General features: G+C 39.4%; 1 protein-coding gene across 2 annotated transcripts in view; it reads right to left on the minus strand.

The window, feature by feature from the left end:
* The window catches only part of THSD7A (thrombospondin type 1 domain containing 7A), a 269,637-nt gene that overhangs the window by 163,046 nt on the left and 86,736 nt on the right, over positions 1-19,855 (minus strand). For both annotated transcript variants that reach the window (XM_072412943.1, XM_072412942.1), the window contains exon 2: positions 4,142-4,636. In XM_072412943.1, coding sequence (XP_072269044.1) covers positions 4,142-4,271 — 130 coding nt within the window. In that variant the 5' untranslated portion in view covers positions 4,272-4,636. The remainder of the gene's footprint in view (positions 1-4,141; positions 4,637-19,855) is intronic.

Here is a 19,855-nt window from a genome sequence, read left to right on the forward strand (position 1 = left end):
TGGTCTAGAATTGTCACCCTGTACAGAAAGTGTGTTAATGGCAGGAATACCAGGTAAAAATGAAGGTGCGGAATACTGAAAAAAATGAATGCGGCCACCCAATCTAAGGATTGATGGGCTGCAATATACTACATGTGATTGTCACTTGGGTAGGAGGTTTAATATGGAAAACAGGACCAACCTAAAGGGCATTAAAATATTGGTGGCTCAGGTTGATGTCCAATGCAACCCTGTGGTATGACATACACAAGACATAGAAGGCCATGTGATAAACAGAGCTTGGCTATGCAAACCTGCCATTGATCAGCAAACAGTAAATAGTCAGAAAGTCTAATAAATGTATTTTCCTACTTTTGTTGGATTTGGAGGTGAGCTCCTCACAAATGGGTGTAGTAGGTTTGCTTTTGAATCTGTTTAAGCAATACAAAAAAGCAAAACAGGGAGCAATTCATAAGGATGCTTATTATCGCAGTAATAGAAAAAAATGCCAAAGAGAAAATTTCAGGATTGAAGATAAATATTGCAAAAAAAAAATTGGATTTGCTCTTTTAGCCTGCCATTCCATTTCCAACTAGTACCAGATTCTACCATTCCATACTTTATGAGCACCCTACAGTATTTGTTTATATTAAATCATCAAACAATGAACATTACCCTGTGCAACCATCACTTCTCAAGTCAATGTAGCCATTCATATATCAAAAGCAAAATTACACATTGAGCGTTCTATTACATCATAGAATCAGATTATCTCCATACATATGGATGCGATAAGTGTGAGCTTCTGAATTTCTTGTACTGACCTGACAATCTTCATATCCAAGATATTATAATGATTTCCATAACTAAATTCAGCTAGAACTAATATGTTTTGCTAACATCACACAGCCAGAGAATGTCCTGGAGGTAGAGCTACCATTAGGTCTTTACCAATAGTTGTGTTCAATTCTCCATGTGTCAAAGACAAAGAGGTTGCTTCACCTTGTCTAATATGAGCCTGTCCATTGCCACAGTTTACAGAAACCAAGGCCAAATAAAAGCTTCCCATACCAATGCTACCAATGCACAAAAGCTATGATCCAGTCTGGTCCCAGAGACTCAGTTATTTCCAATTGGGGTTTACTATATACATATATATAAATTATATATATATGTATATAGGTACCACCATGCTTGTATGCCTGGGATAGGTTCCCTTTAAAGTACAGTGGCCAGCATGGTGGCTCAGAGGTTAGCACTTTAGCACTCTGGCCTTTGCAGCACTGGGTCCTAGGTTCGAGTCTTGACCAGGATACTATCTGCATGGAATTTGCAGGTTATTCCGGTGTTTGGTGGGTTTCCTCTGGGTATTACACTTTCCTCCCACATCCCAAAAACATGCAGCTAGGTTATTGGGCTTTCCCCCAAATTGACCCCAGACTGTGGTAATGACATATGACTATGGTAAGGATCTCAAAGCACTCACAGAATCGGGGAAGCGCGTTCACGAATCGGGGCACGTTCTTTCTGGATTTCAGATCTTCAGCTTTTCTTAGATCCCACAAACAGGACCAACAACCTCATCCTGCCTAGGCAAGTATGCCAATTACGGCCAAGGGGCTGCAATTGTATTTTCATGAAAAGAACACATATGTTATATATATTGTCACAGGTAAGGACCAGTTCAACTGGAAAACTTCTAATAAAAACTGATGATTTTATCAGAGAGATGTTGCATTGGCTTACAAGGATTGTATGCGTATACGCTGATGTGACCCAGCCCTGCCTTGGGCAAGGTATTGTTTAGTAGCGTGAACCTGAGAAATCACAGTGACACCTCAAGGCTTTGGAGGAACTTTCTTTGACACCATAAAAAGAAAAATGAAGACAGCAGCAATTCTTACGCTTCATATTATTTTTTGAAACCTCTTTCACAAAGTTTTCCTTCTGTCATCTCGGTGTTGATAGGCAAGCTTGTCTCTACATGGAACACCCTCAGATCAGCTGTTTTAACAAGGCTGCTCAATGCTTAGAGCTCCTTGGCTCTCATCCATCGCCTGAAGCTTGACTTTGACCTTTTCAACGGGACTCGTCTGGGACAATGCTTCTCAGCAATGAGTTTCTAAAGATGGGCTGCAAGAAGGCCGTACAGCTTCAAGCAGAGCCATGGCCATGCTCAGCAGTGTTTCTAAAACAGGAGAATAGCAAGGATTGCAAGTATGGAGACCCCACCTATAGGCATCACAAGGGCAGGTGGATACGTTTTACATCTTCATGTTAAATGTATAAAAGCAATTGTTCTGATTATTTTATTACTACGTATTTCTAGCCAAAATATAAAGTGCAATTCTCTTATAAAGCCTTTCTCCAAATAGTGCAGCACATTGTATCAAGACAAAAATAACTAACATTTTCCAGAAGCTGTTGAAACACAGACTCTCCTTTATTCCACAACCTCTTACGACCAGATGACAAAGACTCACCCACTGCCAGCCCCAGCCTGGCAGCATTTGGACAGAAAGCTGTCTTTGGTTTAAATTAATTTTTCTTTAATCTCTCTATTGAGCATCTGGATAAAAATGCGAAGGCTCTTAAAAAATTCAGGATATCTGTGTCCATGTAAATTGATCCGTCTTCCTGGCATGAAGCCAGGGCGAGTTAAAATTCAGGAAAGACCCAGGATCATTTTATTGTTTTAACTTTGTTATGCAACTTATTTAGGATGAGGGGCCATTTGCAAATTAAATCAACAATCTGACTCAGCTTCTGTTCCCATTTAGAGAGGAGTCTGGAATTAGCAGGCACTCATTTCCATAAGAAGGGGGACGGATGGGGCTTATTTCCATCAACTGGACACTTTTTGTTTGACGAGCAGAAATAAGTGGCATCCAGACACAATTGCATAATGCCTATGCTATGACTTTTCCATTATGGGAATATGACCACACACCAATATATATATTGTTTCTCTTGCACCCAAACAACCATCAGGCTTCATTTTGCTGCTGTATCAGCTGTCTGGTTTTGCTTCACGGCAAGAAATGATGTCCTTCCTTCCACTAGGCTGCAATATCCTCATTTTCTAAATGTATGTCACCACTAATGCCAGCTTGTCACTACACGCTACCGTAACAAATCAGCTCAACTGCAAAGTTTTATTCCATCATGAGATTTGCTCTACTATAGCACAGCAGAGCCCATATGCAAAACAACAAAGTAAAAACGTGCGGAAATAGAACACATGATATTCTTGTACCCTTAGAGAAAATCTGCAAGTGTGTAACATATGGTACAGCTCTAAAACACATTAGATAACCTGCTGGCATTTGGACAATGCACCTTCACTGTCAAACGGAATGTGGAATGTTTGAACACTGTTAGGTGATGTTCAGAGGTACAGCTACCCTAATAGCAATAGCATAGATAGATAGATAGATAGATAGATAGATAGATAGATAGATAGATAGATAGACAAAGAATGAGAAATGAGAGAAAGAGAAATGGTATATATATAGAGTTTAAAAAGAATAAAAGAAAGATATGAATAGGAAAATATCATATGCATAGGAGGAACAAGATAAATATAGATAGATAGATAGATAGATAGATAGATAGATAGATAGATAGTTAAATTTTCGAGATGCATAAAGAGATTATCTGAAGATAAATGTGTGCAACAAGGACTGATCAATAGATAGATAAACATATTGATCTATAGGCAGATTGATAAATGTATAGAGAAATAGATATTGTCTGTAGCCTGATGGATAATTTGTAGATAGATAAATAATTGTACATTTGCATAATTGAAACTTTATATTACTATTGCACCTTACAACATAATTATAACTTGACAACATCAATTTAAAGCAGCATTGTTCTACAGCCACAGTGCACAACCTGTGGGTAGGGAACCACAGATGAGGTCCCGCAATACATCCATGAACCCCCCCATTTATTAAAAATGATGTTCATTTGATGGGTTTGTAAGGACAGGTATCTTTTGTTGGATCTATAACAATGGCACAGCGGTAGGCACCCACAAGAATGATACCCCTCCAACACCTGGGGTCTACACCACAAGGTTGGGCAGCTTTGCTCTAGAGCGGATGCACCTAGATAGAGGAATAATGACAATTTAGAGCAGATTGCATTGTCTTACCTGTCTTCCATACATAGATGCTTTTGGCTTCGTGTTCGCCTTGCGAATCTACCCTCCACAATCCCACCAGAAGGAGAAGGATGATCACTCCACAGCAAGGAGCAGCTGAGCATCTCCCTCCCAGCCCCATGCCTCCTCCAGGCGGCTAGGTTGTGGCTGCAGCCTGAGCACAATGAAAAGCCCACTTCGGACAGCGTTGACCTTCTTCCCTTTTTTATTTTAAGTACCCAGCATCAGAAAGCTCTCTCCAGCTATTGTGCATGACAGTCGAGAAGGAAAAAACATTTATGAGCCAGGAACAATAGAGCCCAGGGGCTGCTGATGCTGCTTGTGGTGCTGATGTTGTGTTCTTGTGTGGAGGATGCTGCAGCTCTCCCATTCACTGGCTAGTAGCAGTCTTCACTCAGCTCAAAGAGAGACATCTGTCTACAGGGGGCTCCAGCTGACTGAACAGGTTATCTTGGTCTGGGAGGTTGCAGTAATAAATTACACCAGCTGGAGAGACAGAAATAATAGAAAATTCTAAGAGAGAGGACAAAAAGAGAGAGACACATGCAAAAAAAAACACACATTGGCTTGCCTATAATTGGAAGCACCCAGATGCCTCTTAACCAAAACAATACTAAGGATTGGAGGACAGGCTCTGTCAACAGAGAATGACTAATTCAAGTGTTATTAACTCATTTAATATAATTATATGTACTTCTAAGACGAAATGACTATTTAGAGAAATGTGCCATTGTGCAGCTACTGTTTGTGTTACAGATAGGATTTGGATCGTGCCTTTTTTTTAATTGAACTGCGGAACTGTATGTGGTTCAGCAGAAAATAAAACGCTTTATCAGCAATTCAATGGCAGGGTCAGCAAATAGTCAGCTAAAAAATAAAATAAATGTTAGATTGTGTTTTAGACAGGCAGGATTTGGAATTATTTGTGACTGGTATGGAGAAGGAAGTATGGCGGTTTGAGCGTCACTTGTAACAGCGGCACGGTTATAGAACAGCCATTGAAAACTGGGGGTCCACCAGAGGTTGATGGTAGTTTTTTTTTGAGCTGTGATGGCTTTATTCTCCATTCATTGGTGCTTACAGTTTCCCGTAAAATGGAACTGGAAGAGCAAGTGGCATGGGGGCAATGGTTTTTACCTGTCTATAAAGGTGGCATTCGGACCACCACTGCAAGGAGGGCATTCATTACATTGACCACCAATATAAGGAGCATTCCTTCCACTAACAACCAATTTAAAAGTCATTTATCCTACTAATCATCAGTATAGGGGGCATTAACCCATTGACCCCCAATGAAAGGAATATTCTTTCCACTGACCACCACTGTATGGTTTATTCTTCCTAAGGGCATAATTCCCATTGACCACCAATGTAAAGAGCATTTCCACAAATGATCACGAACATTAAGTTCCTAACATTCTTTCCTCTGACTACCAATTTAAGACGTTTTTGTGCCACTAATCACCATCGTACGTGTCATTCTTCACAATGACCACCAATGTAAGGAGCATTCTTTCCACTAACCAATAATTTAAGGGGCCATATTTCCCAATCACCACCAATTTAAGGGGTATTATTCTAACTGACCACCAATATAAGGAGTATTTCCACAAATGTTCACCAGTATTGGGGGCCATCGACCTACTGAGCTGCAATGTAAGGGGCTTTCTTTCTATTGACCTCCATTATAGGACCTAAATTTATTAGGGTTTCATCTAGGGTCATAAAGAAAAGTTTTTCATGCTCATTTTTTCAATGTAAAGAGGTTTATGTAGTTACTTTTCAAAGTATGCATTGCAAATATAACATTGAAAAAGGGTTGATCAGTGTCATCTGTATAGCTGTTTTGTTTCAATAAAATCATAATTTTTATCTTTTTTTTTTAACTTTGTTTCCTTAATGTGCTGCCAATCCCTTGCTGTCTTTTTGAAACCACCTCCGGTCTCCAGGCACTCCAGGGATGATTGCATTGCATTGTCAGAGCAGGTTTACTGATGGTGACAACGGTGTTCAATGCATGCCTAATGTGTGTCGTAGTCACATCAGAAGTCCATGTGATAGGATGTCCATGCAGAAACAAAAACAGAGATGGGATCTTTAGTAATATGATTATTTTGCATTATTCTAATGAATGTGGAAGACTTAGTTTTGAACTGACATTACCATTAAAGTTAAAGCTTTTTTAATGTTTTAGTTATTGGCTATTTACATTTACTTTTAAATCCAGCATAAGTCCCAGGAACACAAAATTTAAACCTCTCACTATTAGAGCACCCTGACGGCTATAAAACTGAAATCAAAATAATCCTTGCAGTAGAGCAGACCCTGAACTGCAAGGGTTAAGTACTCATTTTTTTTTTTTTTGCTAGGGGTCACTCCCTGGGTGGTCAGTGCTCTCCTCTACTGCCCAATGCTGCAGCTTGTTTGGAGACTATATAGTCCTAACTTACAATGCAGGTCTTCTGGTCCTGCATTGTAGAGAATGGATGCAAGAGTATTCTATTTATATTATTTTTATACATACCTATTTTCTAGGTATCTTCATTCTGTCGATATTGCTGCTCTTTTTTCAGTGGCTGGCAAATTCTAAACGCTCCAGAAAGCCATGCCCCCGAATGAGATGCCATTGTTCTCTGCAACATTCCATTCCCCTATTCCAGAGTAAACCCTGTCCTGGACTCCAAAAAGAGGGTTGGTATATTATTTTTGTCATTTTTCTCTAAAGAGGAGCCTTGGATCAGTGAGTGCACACGTCTGTGGGGGACAATGTTGGAGTTAATATGAGTATTGCAGCTGAGCTATCTAGCAATGGTTGGACAAAATGACCAATCTCAGTGATCTGAGTTTACATATGTGTATTTTAAGGTTTGCCTGGAGTTCAAACGGAGATCTTTTTTAGGAAGAAAGTGTCACTGGCCCTTGAAGTCAGCGATCACTGACAATGCCTTCTTTGTATGCGTCTATACAACCCTATGGGACTTTCATTGCTGCATAATTGCTGTGAGGACTAAACTGCAGCTGATTTTAGGTCAGTTTGAATAGGGATTCTGGGGCATTTAATGAAGGGAAATCTGTGACCAGTTGTGACCAATTTTCAGTTGAGATCAATAAGGCTTAGCAGGCCTGCAACTACTATAGAGTAAACATGCCAGATGAGATGGTAATGTATAGTTGTGTTAGCATTAGCATCAGGGAGAGATAAATAAATGTAAGTTATTGTCTAGTTCCTGAGCAATTCTCTATCACTAAAAAGAATCTGGCCTACAACAAGTGAATGCAAGAGAAAAGTGATGGGGATCTATGGACGCTGCCAATGCTGAGATTTCCTAAATGCTTGGGAGTCATCTTGATCCAATAACTTCTATACTTAACTTTTATGGAACATATTTGTAGTTCTGAATCCTGACCTGCACTGTGTGTTAGGTCATGTCTTCTAACTAAAACTGTATGCCTGACAATCAGAAAGCTAGCATTATCAAATAGATGACCAGGATACAGTTACATTAATAGAAACCATTCACTAAACAAAACTCCAAGCAAGCGCAGGAAACATTATGATTGGATACATGCCAGTATCCCTTATAAATGGTGTTGAAGCCACCAGAAAAGTCACCTTCCATTATATTAATTATATAGTCGTTTTCTTTACCATACCCATGGGCCAAAAGCCTCATCATAAGCCCCTCTTTATTTATATATCCTAATTTGTATCTATGTTTCAGCTTCATGACCCAACATCATGAAATTTGCCTAAGGTGCATTAAGCACTACAGTATATGGCCAAAGATTTGTGGACATCTGACCATCGCACCTACAATATATTGCGAAAGGTATTTAAACACCCAGGCAAATTTTTAAGTTTAGGTGTTTCATTGAACTCTTCACACCTGTCAGCTCCTGTGCTTTGCAAAGATTCATGCTATGTGCATTTGATCCATTGCAAAGTGATTCAGTCTAAATGGCATGCCAATGCTTTGGGTGACTCTTCTCAATACGCATGCAATGCACTGCAATGAAATTCCATGCTATGCTGTCAGCTGCTGTGCATTGCCACAATTCATATTATGTGCAATAACCAATTGCAAAGCCATTCAATCTAAATGGCACCCAATGCATTGGGTGATTTTTCTCAATACAAATGCAATGCCATGCTATGCTCTGGGAAACCATCACATCTATCAGTGCATTGCGATAATGTAAATTACATGCATTAGCCAATTGCAAAGACATTCAATCTAAATGACAATCTTATGCATTGGGCGACTCATCTCAATGCAGATGCAATGCATAGCAAGGCACCCCTATGCTAAGGAACACAAATACATTTTAGATAATTGTTTGTTCTCAGTCTTGAGAAGAGTTTGCTGATGACCTATATATGTTCCTGAATTACTGTGTCCTGGTGCACAAATCCAGCTCCATAAATACGTTTTACAAAGGGAAAGAGTCCATCTATGTAGCATGTTGTTTCCATAGAGGATGCTTTTGAGGCCCCTGGAATGTATTTATTTGAAACTCAAAGTTCAACTGCAAGTAAAAACAGTTGCAATAAACACATGCATCAGCGTTGTCACCCAGTATTTCATTTAGTCTTAGATGGACATCTTAGAAAGCATCAATCAAAGTAAAGCCATGTTAAACCCATGTGCCTAATTTGGAAGAAATAGCTAAAATACAGATAGATAGATAAAAACTGATCATTAGAAGCACCCTAGCAGCGTTATAGTAAAATGAAATAAAATCAGCTTTTCCAGAGAGCAATTAATCTGTAACATTGTATCTTTTATGCTTTTATATGTAAGCTTTAAAATGTGATTTGTTAGTATTCAGTGCCATACCCTAAGCAGCATCTAATTAATTTATAATTAATACTTAATTGATGAGAAGCCACTGATGAGCTTTCAGTGAGTGTGTGCTGATCGCTGACTCCTAGCAAAAATGTATGACAGAAGATGCAGGTGCAGTCATGGAAGAGGGCAAAGAGGGCATTTGCCTTGGGCCACCAACCTCAAGAGTCTTCCAGAGTCACAGACTGTTCCTTATTGGTACCTTAAGATGTATTAGATTTTATGACTAGAATGAATAATACACTTTATGTTCTTGAAATATGAATGGTAATATTTTGAGTTTAGAAACGGTCAACAGTGATGAATGCAGAAAGTTTGGAATTTAAGTGATCAGCTAAAACCCCAATCCAACTTTTATAACCATTGGTTAGTTAGACAGGTAAGTTAGTTAGCTGCTAGTATTCTACATATACAATAGGTTATTGCAAATAGGATAAATCTAACGAGGCCTATGCACATGAATAGGTAGGTCCAGGACTGATGAATGGAGCTTCAGATAAACCATTTGGATAAGGAGATTTTATTATTATTTTTATTATTATTAAACAGGATTTTTATAGCGCCAACATATTACTCAGCACTGTACAATAGAGTTTTCAAATGACAGACAAATACAGACCGTAACACAGGAGGAGGAGAGGACCCTGCCCTGAAGAGGTGACAGTTTCAAAATGCAGAAGACGATGGGTAGGCAGGTTTGAATAAATAGGTTTTGAGGGCTTTTTTAAATGTGTAGAAAGTAGGAGAAAGCCGAATAGGACAAGGAAGACCATTCCAGAGAGTCGGGGCAGCTCTAGAAAAGTCTTGGAGCCGTGGGTGTGATGAGGTTATCATTAAGAAAGTGAGGTGAGTGAGGAAGTCATTACTAGGTCAACTGTGGAGGGATTTGAAGGCAAAGCACAGGAGCTTGAATTTGATTCTCAGGTGAAATGGAAGCCAATGGAGAGAACTACAAAGAGAGGCAGCGGAAGAGGAGCGGAGGGAAGGATGGATGAGTCTGGCTGCAGCATTCATAATAGATTGTAGGGGAGAGAGTCGGGTTAGTGGAATACCAGAGAGGAGGAGGTTACAGTAGTCCAGACGAGAGATAAGAGTGTGTACAAGGAGTTTGGTGGTCTCAGGGGACAGGTAGGGGTGGATTTTGGAGATGTTGCACAGGTGAAAGTGACAGGACCTGGAAATGTTCTGAATATATGTGGTAAATGAGAGGGCAGAGTCAAAGGTGATATTTTTGCCATTTTTTCAATCTTTCATTCAAAGCTATAAGGACATTTCAAAGGAATTCTTCACTTATGTGACCAGTGTACCTGAACTTATCTCCTAGTTAATTAGTCTAATAACACTTATAAGCTCTGATAACGATAAATTTATCCTATTTACAATACCCATTACCATTCAATTCTGTCAGGAAAAATAATTGTATTATATTTATGGTTGTCTTTTATTGCTTTTCTGCTATATTGACATTTCAAGAGGACTCTCATTTGAGGTAAGGAGTGTGCCTGGTCTTGTTATCACTGAGTTAATTACCCCAAAGACATTTCTAGCTCTGATTTTTATCACCAGAACCTAACCTTCAACAATGGCCTTTACCATTCAAGTGCACCTAACTATATATATATATATATATATATATATGAATATATATATATCAGAATCATTATTAGAATTTTCCAAAGTATGATGAGGAGATTTCAGGCATCTATAATAGCTGGCCCAAAAGCTGAAAAATCCTCCATCGGGCGCTTGGTTATTAGAGAAAGGGACAGGTGAAGCCCCTTCTGCAATAACTTATCTTATCAGCCTGATTGCCCGCCATCTGCATATGCAAACTAGCAATCCCGGCTTTCCTTGTGCATGCAGTTATGTAATTCTGGCACATCCAATGAAGATGGCTAAAGCTCACATACAGGATAAAAAGAAAAAAGAAGATGGCCACGCCCTAAAACAGAACAAGAAATAGGTGTGTATTGCGGGTTTAGTTCTGCTTTAGTAGGTAAAAATCCAAATTTCCCCACCACTTCCTCCTACACACCTTTAACCCATCTTGCAATTGTTAGGAAACGCTTATCGGGTCGGTGATTCCATGCTGTGGGCCACCGCAGTATCCAACATAGCCTATTGTGTCCAGCAATGTCTCTTGCATCAGCAAAGAGTCTAAAGAAATAGCAGCAGCCCCTGCTTCCCCTTAGCCGTGCAGCCTGGTGTATTTTATTGGCATCCCCAGCACACACTTTTAAGGTTGATTATTTGCTGACTCAGTCCTGCGTTGCCATTGGCTGCTGGGACTTTATAGCCTCTCTGCCCCCCGTCTTCAGTGCCTGTTGTAGCGTTAAGCTTGCTGAGGGTGTGTATTCATCTAAATTTCTGTTGCTGACCTTGCCAGTTTCTAATCCTGTAAATTTATGCTGCCTGGACTGACCTTTTGCCTGTGACCCTGCTTGTATCTTGCCCTTGATTTCCTAATCTGGTGGACAGATTACCTGTGTATGACCTCTTGCTCTGTATTCTGGTCTTGTCTCTGTTGGAACCTTGGTGTTGCTTAGCTGTGGGCTCCTGGCAGCCCCTCCCCAGACACCATTACTTGTCTGTTAAGTTCTGGGGCCAACCATGTGGTGGGAAACCCAACTAGTCTCCTGAGGCTGAGTGGGGGCTTGCTATAGGCAAAGAGTGCAGCGTTAGATTGGGGGGCCGGTGTATGGCCAGTACTGTTGATGGACCAGGGCCTTACAATGTTTTTGTCTCCTAACCTTATGAAAGAAGATAATCTAACCTGAATTTGACATCCAGTGTCCTTGCCAGCAGTGGGTGCCATTTCTGGGTGCAGAAGATCTCTTATCCAGTGCCACAAAGTATCCACATTGGCCAATCACAGACACACCAGTAGCAATGATGCCACTTCTTTTCTGGATTGTGAGTTCATACAAATAGGGGGAAGTATTTTGGAGGGTTGGGTAAAAAGGCGATTGATGGTAGGAAATGAGGGGGTGGAGTAAAGAGAGAAGTAAATAAGGAAACAAGAAGTAAAGGGTCTTTCTGACCAGGATAGGAGGAAGAAAGTTTCCCACCCACCCTCTCAATTAGCTGTAGATGGGTTTTTGGGTTGGCAGTTTGGGGTCCTTAAGGGCAGTGCTTTTGGGGGTTCCAGTTTGGGTGAATCCATCTATTAAATGGGAGCCCTAAAAGTATTTGTCAGGATGTGGTTTCCACCAAAATGGGTGTGTGGGTGTTTGTGGGCTATCGGAATTGATATTCGTTCCCAAGGCTATGTAGGGCGGCTGGGAGCAATATTATCATGGGAGTGGCGGACTATCCAGCACATCCCATGAGTGTGGCTTGGGGCCAGAGGCCTCACACAATATTTTCTAAATGCCCCCATTTTTCATTCAGTATACATCTTGTTCTTAAAATGTTCATACACTGAACTAGTTTGCAAGAGGTTACAGAAGTTTGGCTAAAGATTTGGAATTTATTGTGACAGTTCCTGTCTTGTTTATGCCTAATGTGTGGTCTAGAAATTTAGAATGTAGGCAGTGGTCATGGATGTGCACCGGGGGAGAGGTGTAAAAGCAAAAGTTGATATAAAAAGGGAGAAGTATTTTGGAGGGCTGGGTAAAAAGGTATCCCTCAAAATGGGTGTGTGGGTATTGGAATTGATATTTGTTCCCGAGGCTATGTAGGATGGCTGGGAGCAATAATATCATGGGGGTGACTATTCAGTGTTAGAGTATTGTAACAATGGTATATATTTAGTTTAAAATTTACGATGATTTTATTTTGGTTAATAAATGTGTTTTCATAATAAATGGCTGCAAAGCCATTTTTCCCCAAATGGGTGTGTTGTCTGTATATGGGAAAGCAGAAGGGTAACAGGGGGCTGTTGCAGCAAGGTAAAAGTGGAGCGAGTCTCTGGGCTACACAAGTCAATAAAAGCAGACTGTGATAGTTTTATTATAATCAACTAGTGACAATACACAAGTAATCAAATATGTGATAATAAGAAAAAAAATATATATATTTTTCTCCTAATACCAAACACACAAATAACCCCAGCCTGCGAATAAAGAAAAAAGTTTTTTTTTTTTTCTGGCAAATTTTACTTAAGAAGCTTAAGTGAGAAAACTGCCAACAAAATCAGTAATTTAGAGATGAGAATCCTTTTTCCAAAAACTCCCTTTTTCCCTACTTATGTACATGTACAGAACGCACCCATCCCTGGTCTCCCTGGTGGGTGTCTAGTATTTTGTAGAACCCCCCCCCCCATCCTTTGCATTTTCATGTGTTAGATTAGGGGCAGCCTTGATCATATCGCTCCCTGGCAGCGGCCCTGCTTAAATATTCTGACCTCCGAGCAAATTAGCCATGTTGAAGGTTGTAGATCTGCCTCTGTGTTTACTTTCCACTCTGTTACTCAGTTAAGAGGGAATTAACGGCTCATGCAACCCTAGCGCTGTGAGGCTGTGATTAAGAGAGATAAGCAAGTGTGGATTAGGGGTCCTCAGCTGCTGAAAATCAGGCAATGGTCAGAAGATTATGGATGCATGAGAGATCCGTGGAAAGTCACAACCTAAAATAGCCACTGGAATCAAAACCAAAAGAACCAAGCAAATGATGGCTGGATATAGTCTCACGTTAATTCATGCAAAACTTACATTTAAATGCATCACTCCTGGGTACATTAACGCATTGTATATCATCAGCAATAGGAAATCCTGATATTCATTTTGTATGGAACCCTAATGCATATATTGTATGCAGTGGGTTACTATTCAATAAAGTATCAACAATCGCACCTGCATTTGAACGTAAATTAGCTGGGGGGAATCTGTCACCTAAAAGAGTAACAGGTACGTTTATGCTACTGACTGCCAACATATATAAAATATTATTGTATGTGGACCCACCAGGACCTTTTTAACAGGCCCATTGCAAATCACTTAGCCTTTGGGTGAAACGCGTTAGTAAACTAGTTCCTGGTGAGGTTTTATATTGCTCATTGCTTTGTATTGCCCATAATAAAGTTTTACATCTGTTGGAAGATGGAGTACAGCTGCTTACTTTGTATTGATTGGCCATGTGTGCCGGTGGTTGTTGTGAGGAAACGAGAAAAGTGAAAGAGAACCATGGTACGGTTGGAGCAGTTTCTACATTATTATTTTTTTTTGCATGTTGAAGTCCCATTTAAAGTGAATGAGCTGTCCTAACACCAACACGTGTCAATGCAAAGGCATAAAACATATTCATAGGTGTACTGGAGTTCAAGATTAAATTTTTATGGCACAGGCTGTAATTTTTTTCAGGGGGCTAACACTTGCTCCTAAGGCAAGCTAGGAATGGGCAAATGCTGGCCACTGGATAAAATGGGGGTCCAGGGGCGGAACAGCCACCAGATCCATGAATATTTAGTAGTTGATATAATAAATAGGCATTTTAATTTTATTACAAATTACAATTATCAGGTTTGTTTATCAGAAAGCTGTACACATGCACTGCTTATCATGGCCATACACGGGTCAATAAGTGACCAAATAAATCATTGTTACGTCCCAGATATTGATAGTTAACCTGGCATATTACCTGTTGGTCAGTTCCATACTTTATTGGAAAATAGGGCATTCCAGATGAGTAATTGATCAATATAATAATCAAGCTCTTCCCAATGGACACATGTTTCTTGCTTTGACCACTAATAATGGAATGAGCTCTTCCTTTTGGGGTACATTACCGATAGCCATTGTAAGACATAAAGCATTGATTGTGTAAAGAATGGAAGATCCCGATCAAAGTTCCATCGATATACCGGTAAAGCATTGAATGTGAATGCTCTATTGTCTAATAGACCCAATGTTTATTTCCATTAGAAATATCGACCAGTGTATGGCCAGCATTATTTCCATCCTTTTGCCCTGGAATGCAATTTCCCTCTAGGGCTACAGTGCAACAATATTAAGAAACCACTGCTGACAATGCACAAAGGTAAATTAGCGACAAAAGGAGACAACTGAACCATGAATTGACCAAAGAATATAATGATATCTTAAAATGGAACTTTAGAACTTTTTGGATAAAGTAGAGGAGGGTTAGAACTGACAAAGTTGATTGTATAACCTATTTGTCTTCCTAATTAAATTTGCTTTAAATATACAATGCACCAACAACAATATTATTGCACATTTGCCCTGCGGCGGGCTGATTATATACATATTATATGACCCCATCCCACACATTCTATTATGTATTGCTGACCCGAACAACCTGGATTTGACCTCCCCAGTGTTCCAGGAGCTCACTAATTAACTAGCAATCAATTATAGGCCATATAGATCACTCAGCACTCTTGTGTGTGGTTTAAGGAAGTGGTGGCAATTGTGCTGTAATTAGATGTAATTAGAGAGTCCAGCTGAGGAACACTGTCCAAAAATATGCTTTAATCCTGTTATTCAAAGCAGCTGGTGCAAAAGAAGTCAATAAATAAAAACAGTATTTTCTAGTCTTCTATTAGTCATCCATCTATCTATTAGCTACCTATCCATCTATACAGCTATCATTTTATCTGTTTCTCTATTCTAATAATAATGTTTTTTTTAATGTATCTATCTTTTAACCTTTAATCATATTTCCTTTCCTAGGACAACACCACCAGCAATTGCCATAAAATATATTAAAGTCCATAGTAAAAATAACCCTTACCTGTAAGTTTATTGTATAAAAAATATACATAAGAATTCATCTCTCCTCTCTTTGGGGGAATGTAGTGCCCATTGCCATGCAGTAACAAGAACATTTGAAGTTGGGTTACAGCACAATCTGCTTTCAAGAATTAAGAGTGTGTTTATGGGAGATGAGTGAGCCATGGGACTTTTAGGTTTGTGTATTACTGCAAAGCCAAGCCAATCATCATTAGACTTGGTGCTTCCACAATGGCCCCTGCTGATAGTTTGCAGCCCAGTGTTTTGATGCTGTTGTGCTTCAGGTAACCACCTGCCTGACCCTTCTCACCATGGACTGAGCCCTGCAGTGGGGTTTAGGTAAGGTTCTATAGTAAAGCAGACTAGCAGTGGAATCAAGAAAACATGTGCACATTAGCAGGACTTCTTCCTTTTAAAGGAAATTCCTATTCTGAGGTTTTCATTTAAACAATGAAAGCTTTAAAGCAAGCTGCACCACTGTGCTTATCCATAGTGCTCTAGGAAACCTTTGCCATATGAAATGCTTATTTGTAAACACAGATTATTTATACAAAAGTACTGTTTAAAATACATAAAACGTATAGCACAAAAACATATAGACTTAACAAAAATGACAATTGAAACTAACAAAATAACACACAGGATGAGCAGGAACATCCAAAACTCCTGGTAAACAAGAAAACAGTCAATAATTTTGTGAGATTTCACTACTGGAATATAAAAAACCTACACAAAGTCAGGAGCTGACCAGGCTTAACCCTAAACAAAATCACTTTTGGGTAAATTGATACTCTATGACCATATGTTATGTCTATTGGCATTTTTAAAAATATAACACATAGCCATCTGGTCTGACAATTTTTTCCAGCTGCTCAGATTTGTATGATATTCTCTTTTTTTCTTCTCCAGAAATGGCCCTTTTGTCCCTTCTCTTAGGGTCAATGGTTATGCAGAATTAGCTCCAATATTGTCACCTACTGGTTATAGCTGAATTGCAGATTGGAAGAATAGATTCATTAACATTATGAATAGATAAAGTTAAACTCATGTGTATGGACAAATGTAAAGTAGACCTATCACCACATTTTTCTTTACCTTTTTAAATAAATAAATGTTTTTTATTTTCTTAATATGTTTTTTTTTTTAAGAAGAGGGGTCCATCCCCTTCTGTCTTTACTGCCGTGGCAGTAAAAACTTAATGAAAAGCCCACAGCCTCCTGGGATACAAGCGTCACATATCCTAAGGGCTGCTCCTGCCACACATGCTCGATTCTGGGCCTTTTCTTGCAATGTAAAAAAAATGAGATCAACATTGAGATCAACACTTTTTTGCAGGTCAGGCGATCTTTTAGCTGTGCTGTGCTAGATCGGGTGACATAAGCAGATGCAGGAAAAAGATGTAAGATGGTGGCACCCTCTGGTAAAGTTTTAGTACTAAAATTAGACTTTAATTGTGCATCGGATTTTAAACTAAAGGAGCAATTAGCCACAAAAAGAGCCACTCAGGTGTGCAGCAGTCAACTGAACTTTCCAATAAGAGAAAAAAGAGTGATTGGGCCAGATTTATCAAAGCTCTCCAAGAAGGTAGACTATCATGAGAGAACCTGGATTATTTCGCAAACCAGGAATGCAAATGATTTTTAAGAAACCTATTCCAGGTTTGCTGCATCATCTAGGTTCACCCATGATAGTTTATTTTCTCCAGTCTTGGAGAGCTTTAATAAATTAGGCCATTGTCTTTGTCTGCTGATTACCCTTTTACTGTGTACACTCTTAAGGTGCGTACACACTTCCAATTTTTATCGTTCAAAACGAACGACGAACGATCGATTGGGCAAAAATCGTTCGTAAAAAAAGTAACCAACGACGCCGACGAACGAGGAAAGTCGTTGGAAACGAACGACCGGACCGGCGGATCGGATTGGACGACGATCGTTGAACATCGTTCGTGTGTACGATCGTTCGTTGATCGTCCATGGTCTGAGCATGCGTAACGAACGAATGTTCGTTCACTTTCCTGTCATGCACATAGTTCCTCTATCGCTCAAACGATCGTATCTATTGTGTGTACAATATCTACAAACGATCGTGTCGTTATCTCTATGTGCAGGATCGGTGCTATACGATCGTTCGTATATATCGTGCAGGATCGTTCGTCGTTCGTTTTCCAACGATAATAATTGGAAGTGTGTACGTAGCTTTAGGATGGGGTTAGAGAAGGCTTTTAGATGTTACCAGATAAGAAAAATCAGGTCTCAGCTGCCTAAGTACTAAATCTAAGGCCTGGATGGACAGAAATACAACTTCTTTTGCAGGTAAAAAAAAACAATTCGTATATTTCATATTTGCAGAAAGCTGTTTGCCTGGAAGTTATCATTAAACTACCAGTGCCACTTTTATATTCATGGTGTCAATAAATATTGTAGGGGCGCCAGGTATTTATTTCCTCTCCACTGGTCCCTCTAGGTTCAGGCTTTCTGTATTGTAAAGAGGGGTTCTTTACGGCTTGCACAGGAGCATCCTAATAGTGTCCAAGTGAGTGACTAGACCTAGGGTGGAGGAGAATGTCATTTCTAGAAAGGATGGATGAACATTGCTCAGATTAAAAGGCCAGCGGAGCAGAACTCATATGAAAGAACCTGGAAATACCTTCTTTTAGCAACAAACGAATGAAACGTTCAGCTATCCCGTATTCCCCATCTGAGAGCACCAGCAAAAGACCAAAAGGCCAGGAATGGATAAAAAGTCTCCAGTAACAAGATCCATGCTCAATCCTTCATCTGCACTCTACCATCTCACCTCTACCATCTCATGGTCACTCCGATGACTCCTCACCATCGATTTTCTGTCCCTTTTCTTGCAGGAATTTTTTTTTCCTTTAACACATGAGATGGTTTACTTAAAGAAGATCCAAACTTTAGAAAAAAAATGTCCTATATTGCAGCCTACAAGCGCAAAAAAAGTAATTAAAAGGAAACTAATAGGGCAACCATATTCAAAGACTGTTTTTTTTAAAGAAATTATGTTTATTTTATTTAATTAATTTATTAATATTATTATTATTATTTGCATTTGTCTTGCACTTCTGATCCCAATTCATCAAGGGGTTTCTGCTCCCCTGAGGTTGTACTGAGGCACACTTTTCAACCACTTGCATTCCCATTAAAGTCTATGGACAGAGGCACTGCACGAGGCATCTCTATTATCTCAAGCACTGCAAATGCTCCAAAACAGAATCACCTATACAAAAAAGATTTCAACTGCTTCAATTTGTTAATAATTAGAGCATTGAAGCTGTTCAGAATTGGTCTACAGTGGTGAATGACGGCCTTAGATATCTCATGCAATATTTTGCCCACTAATGGAGTCTTGCAGGCTTGGGGTAAGGGAAGGGTGGCATGGGAGAGACTTGCTTGGGGCATCAACATTTTCAGAAATGATAGGCTCATTACACACAGTACACAAGCCATTCATTTGTCATATTGCAACCTTCCTGTTAAATTGCAGACATAACATCTGATATCCAGTTAAGCCTGATTTCACTGTTCATCTCCATTCTAATCATATTTGTAGTTTACGACAATGAGGCTGCAAGGACGTTAGATGCAATGATGCAGAAAAACCTTAACATGAACGCTGACGATCATCAGCCTTGCAGGAATTTGGATCAGATTTCTGGTGAAAGAAGCCAAAATCTGCGGGAACAGATGTAGACGTCTTTCAGGAACGTTACAAAACTCACAAATCAACAAGAAAAAAAATAGGATAAAGTTAAAACTGAACTTCAGATACAGTGAAACATGTTCAATCACTACAAAGTATATAAATCCACCCTGTATGGGCCATTATCCTTTACCAACCCAAATATTTCCATATAAAAGAAGTGGTGCCATAATCACTGTGCTGTACATAGACTGAAAAAAACTACTTTTGCTGCAATCACAGCTTTTTAAAAAATTGCAATAGTGAATGCAAATTGAAATGAACACACTACCTTGAAAAGGAAATTCACTTGGCTTAGTGAATGAGCTCCACTGACTCTAACCATCCAATCCAATTTCGTGACTATTATCAGCACCTACTAGAGCCTTCATCTTCATAAAAAGTTATTTTTTTGCAATGTGATCACTGGTGAAAGATGATTGCAATTGTCTACAATACTTGTACCT

Source organism: Pyxicephalus adspersus, chromosome 5, assembly GCF_032062135.1.
Source record: "Pyxicephalus adspersus chromosome 5, UCB_Pads_2.0, whole genome shotgun sequence".
In the NCBI taxonomy this organism is placed as follows: domain Eukaryota; kingdom Metazoa; phylum Chordata; class Amphibia; order Anura; family Pyxicephalidae; genus Pyxicephalus; species Pyxicephalus adspersus.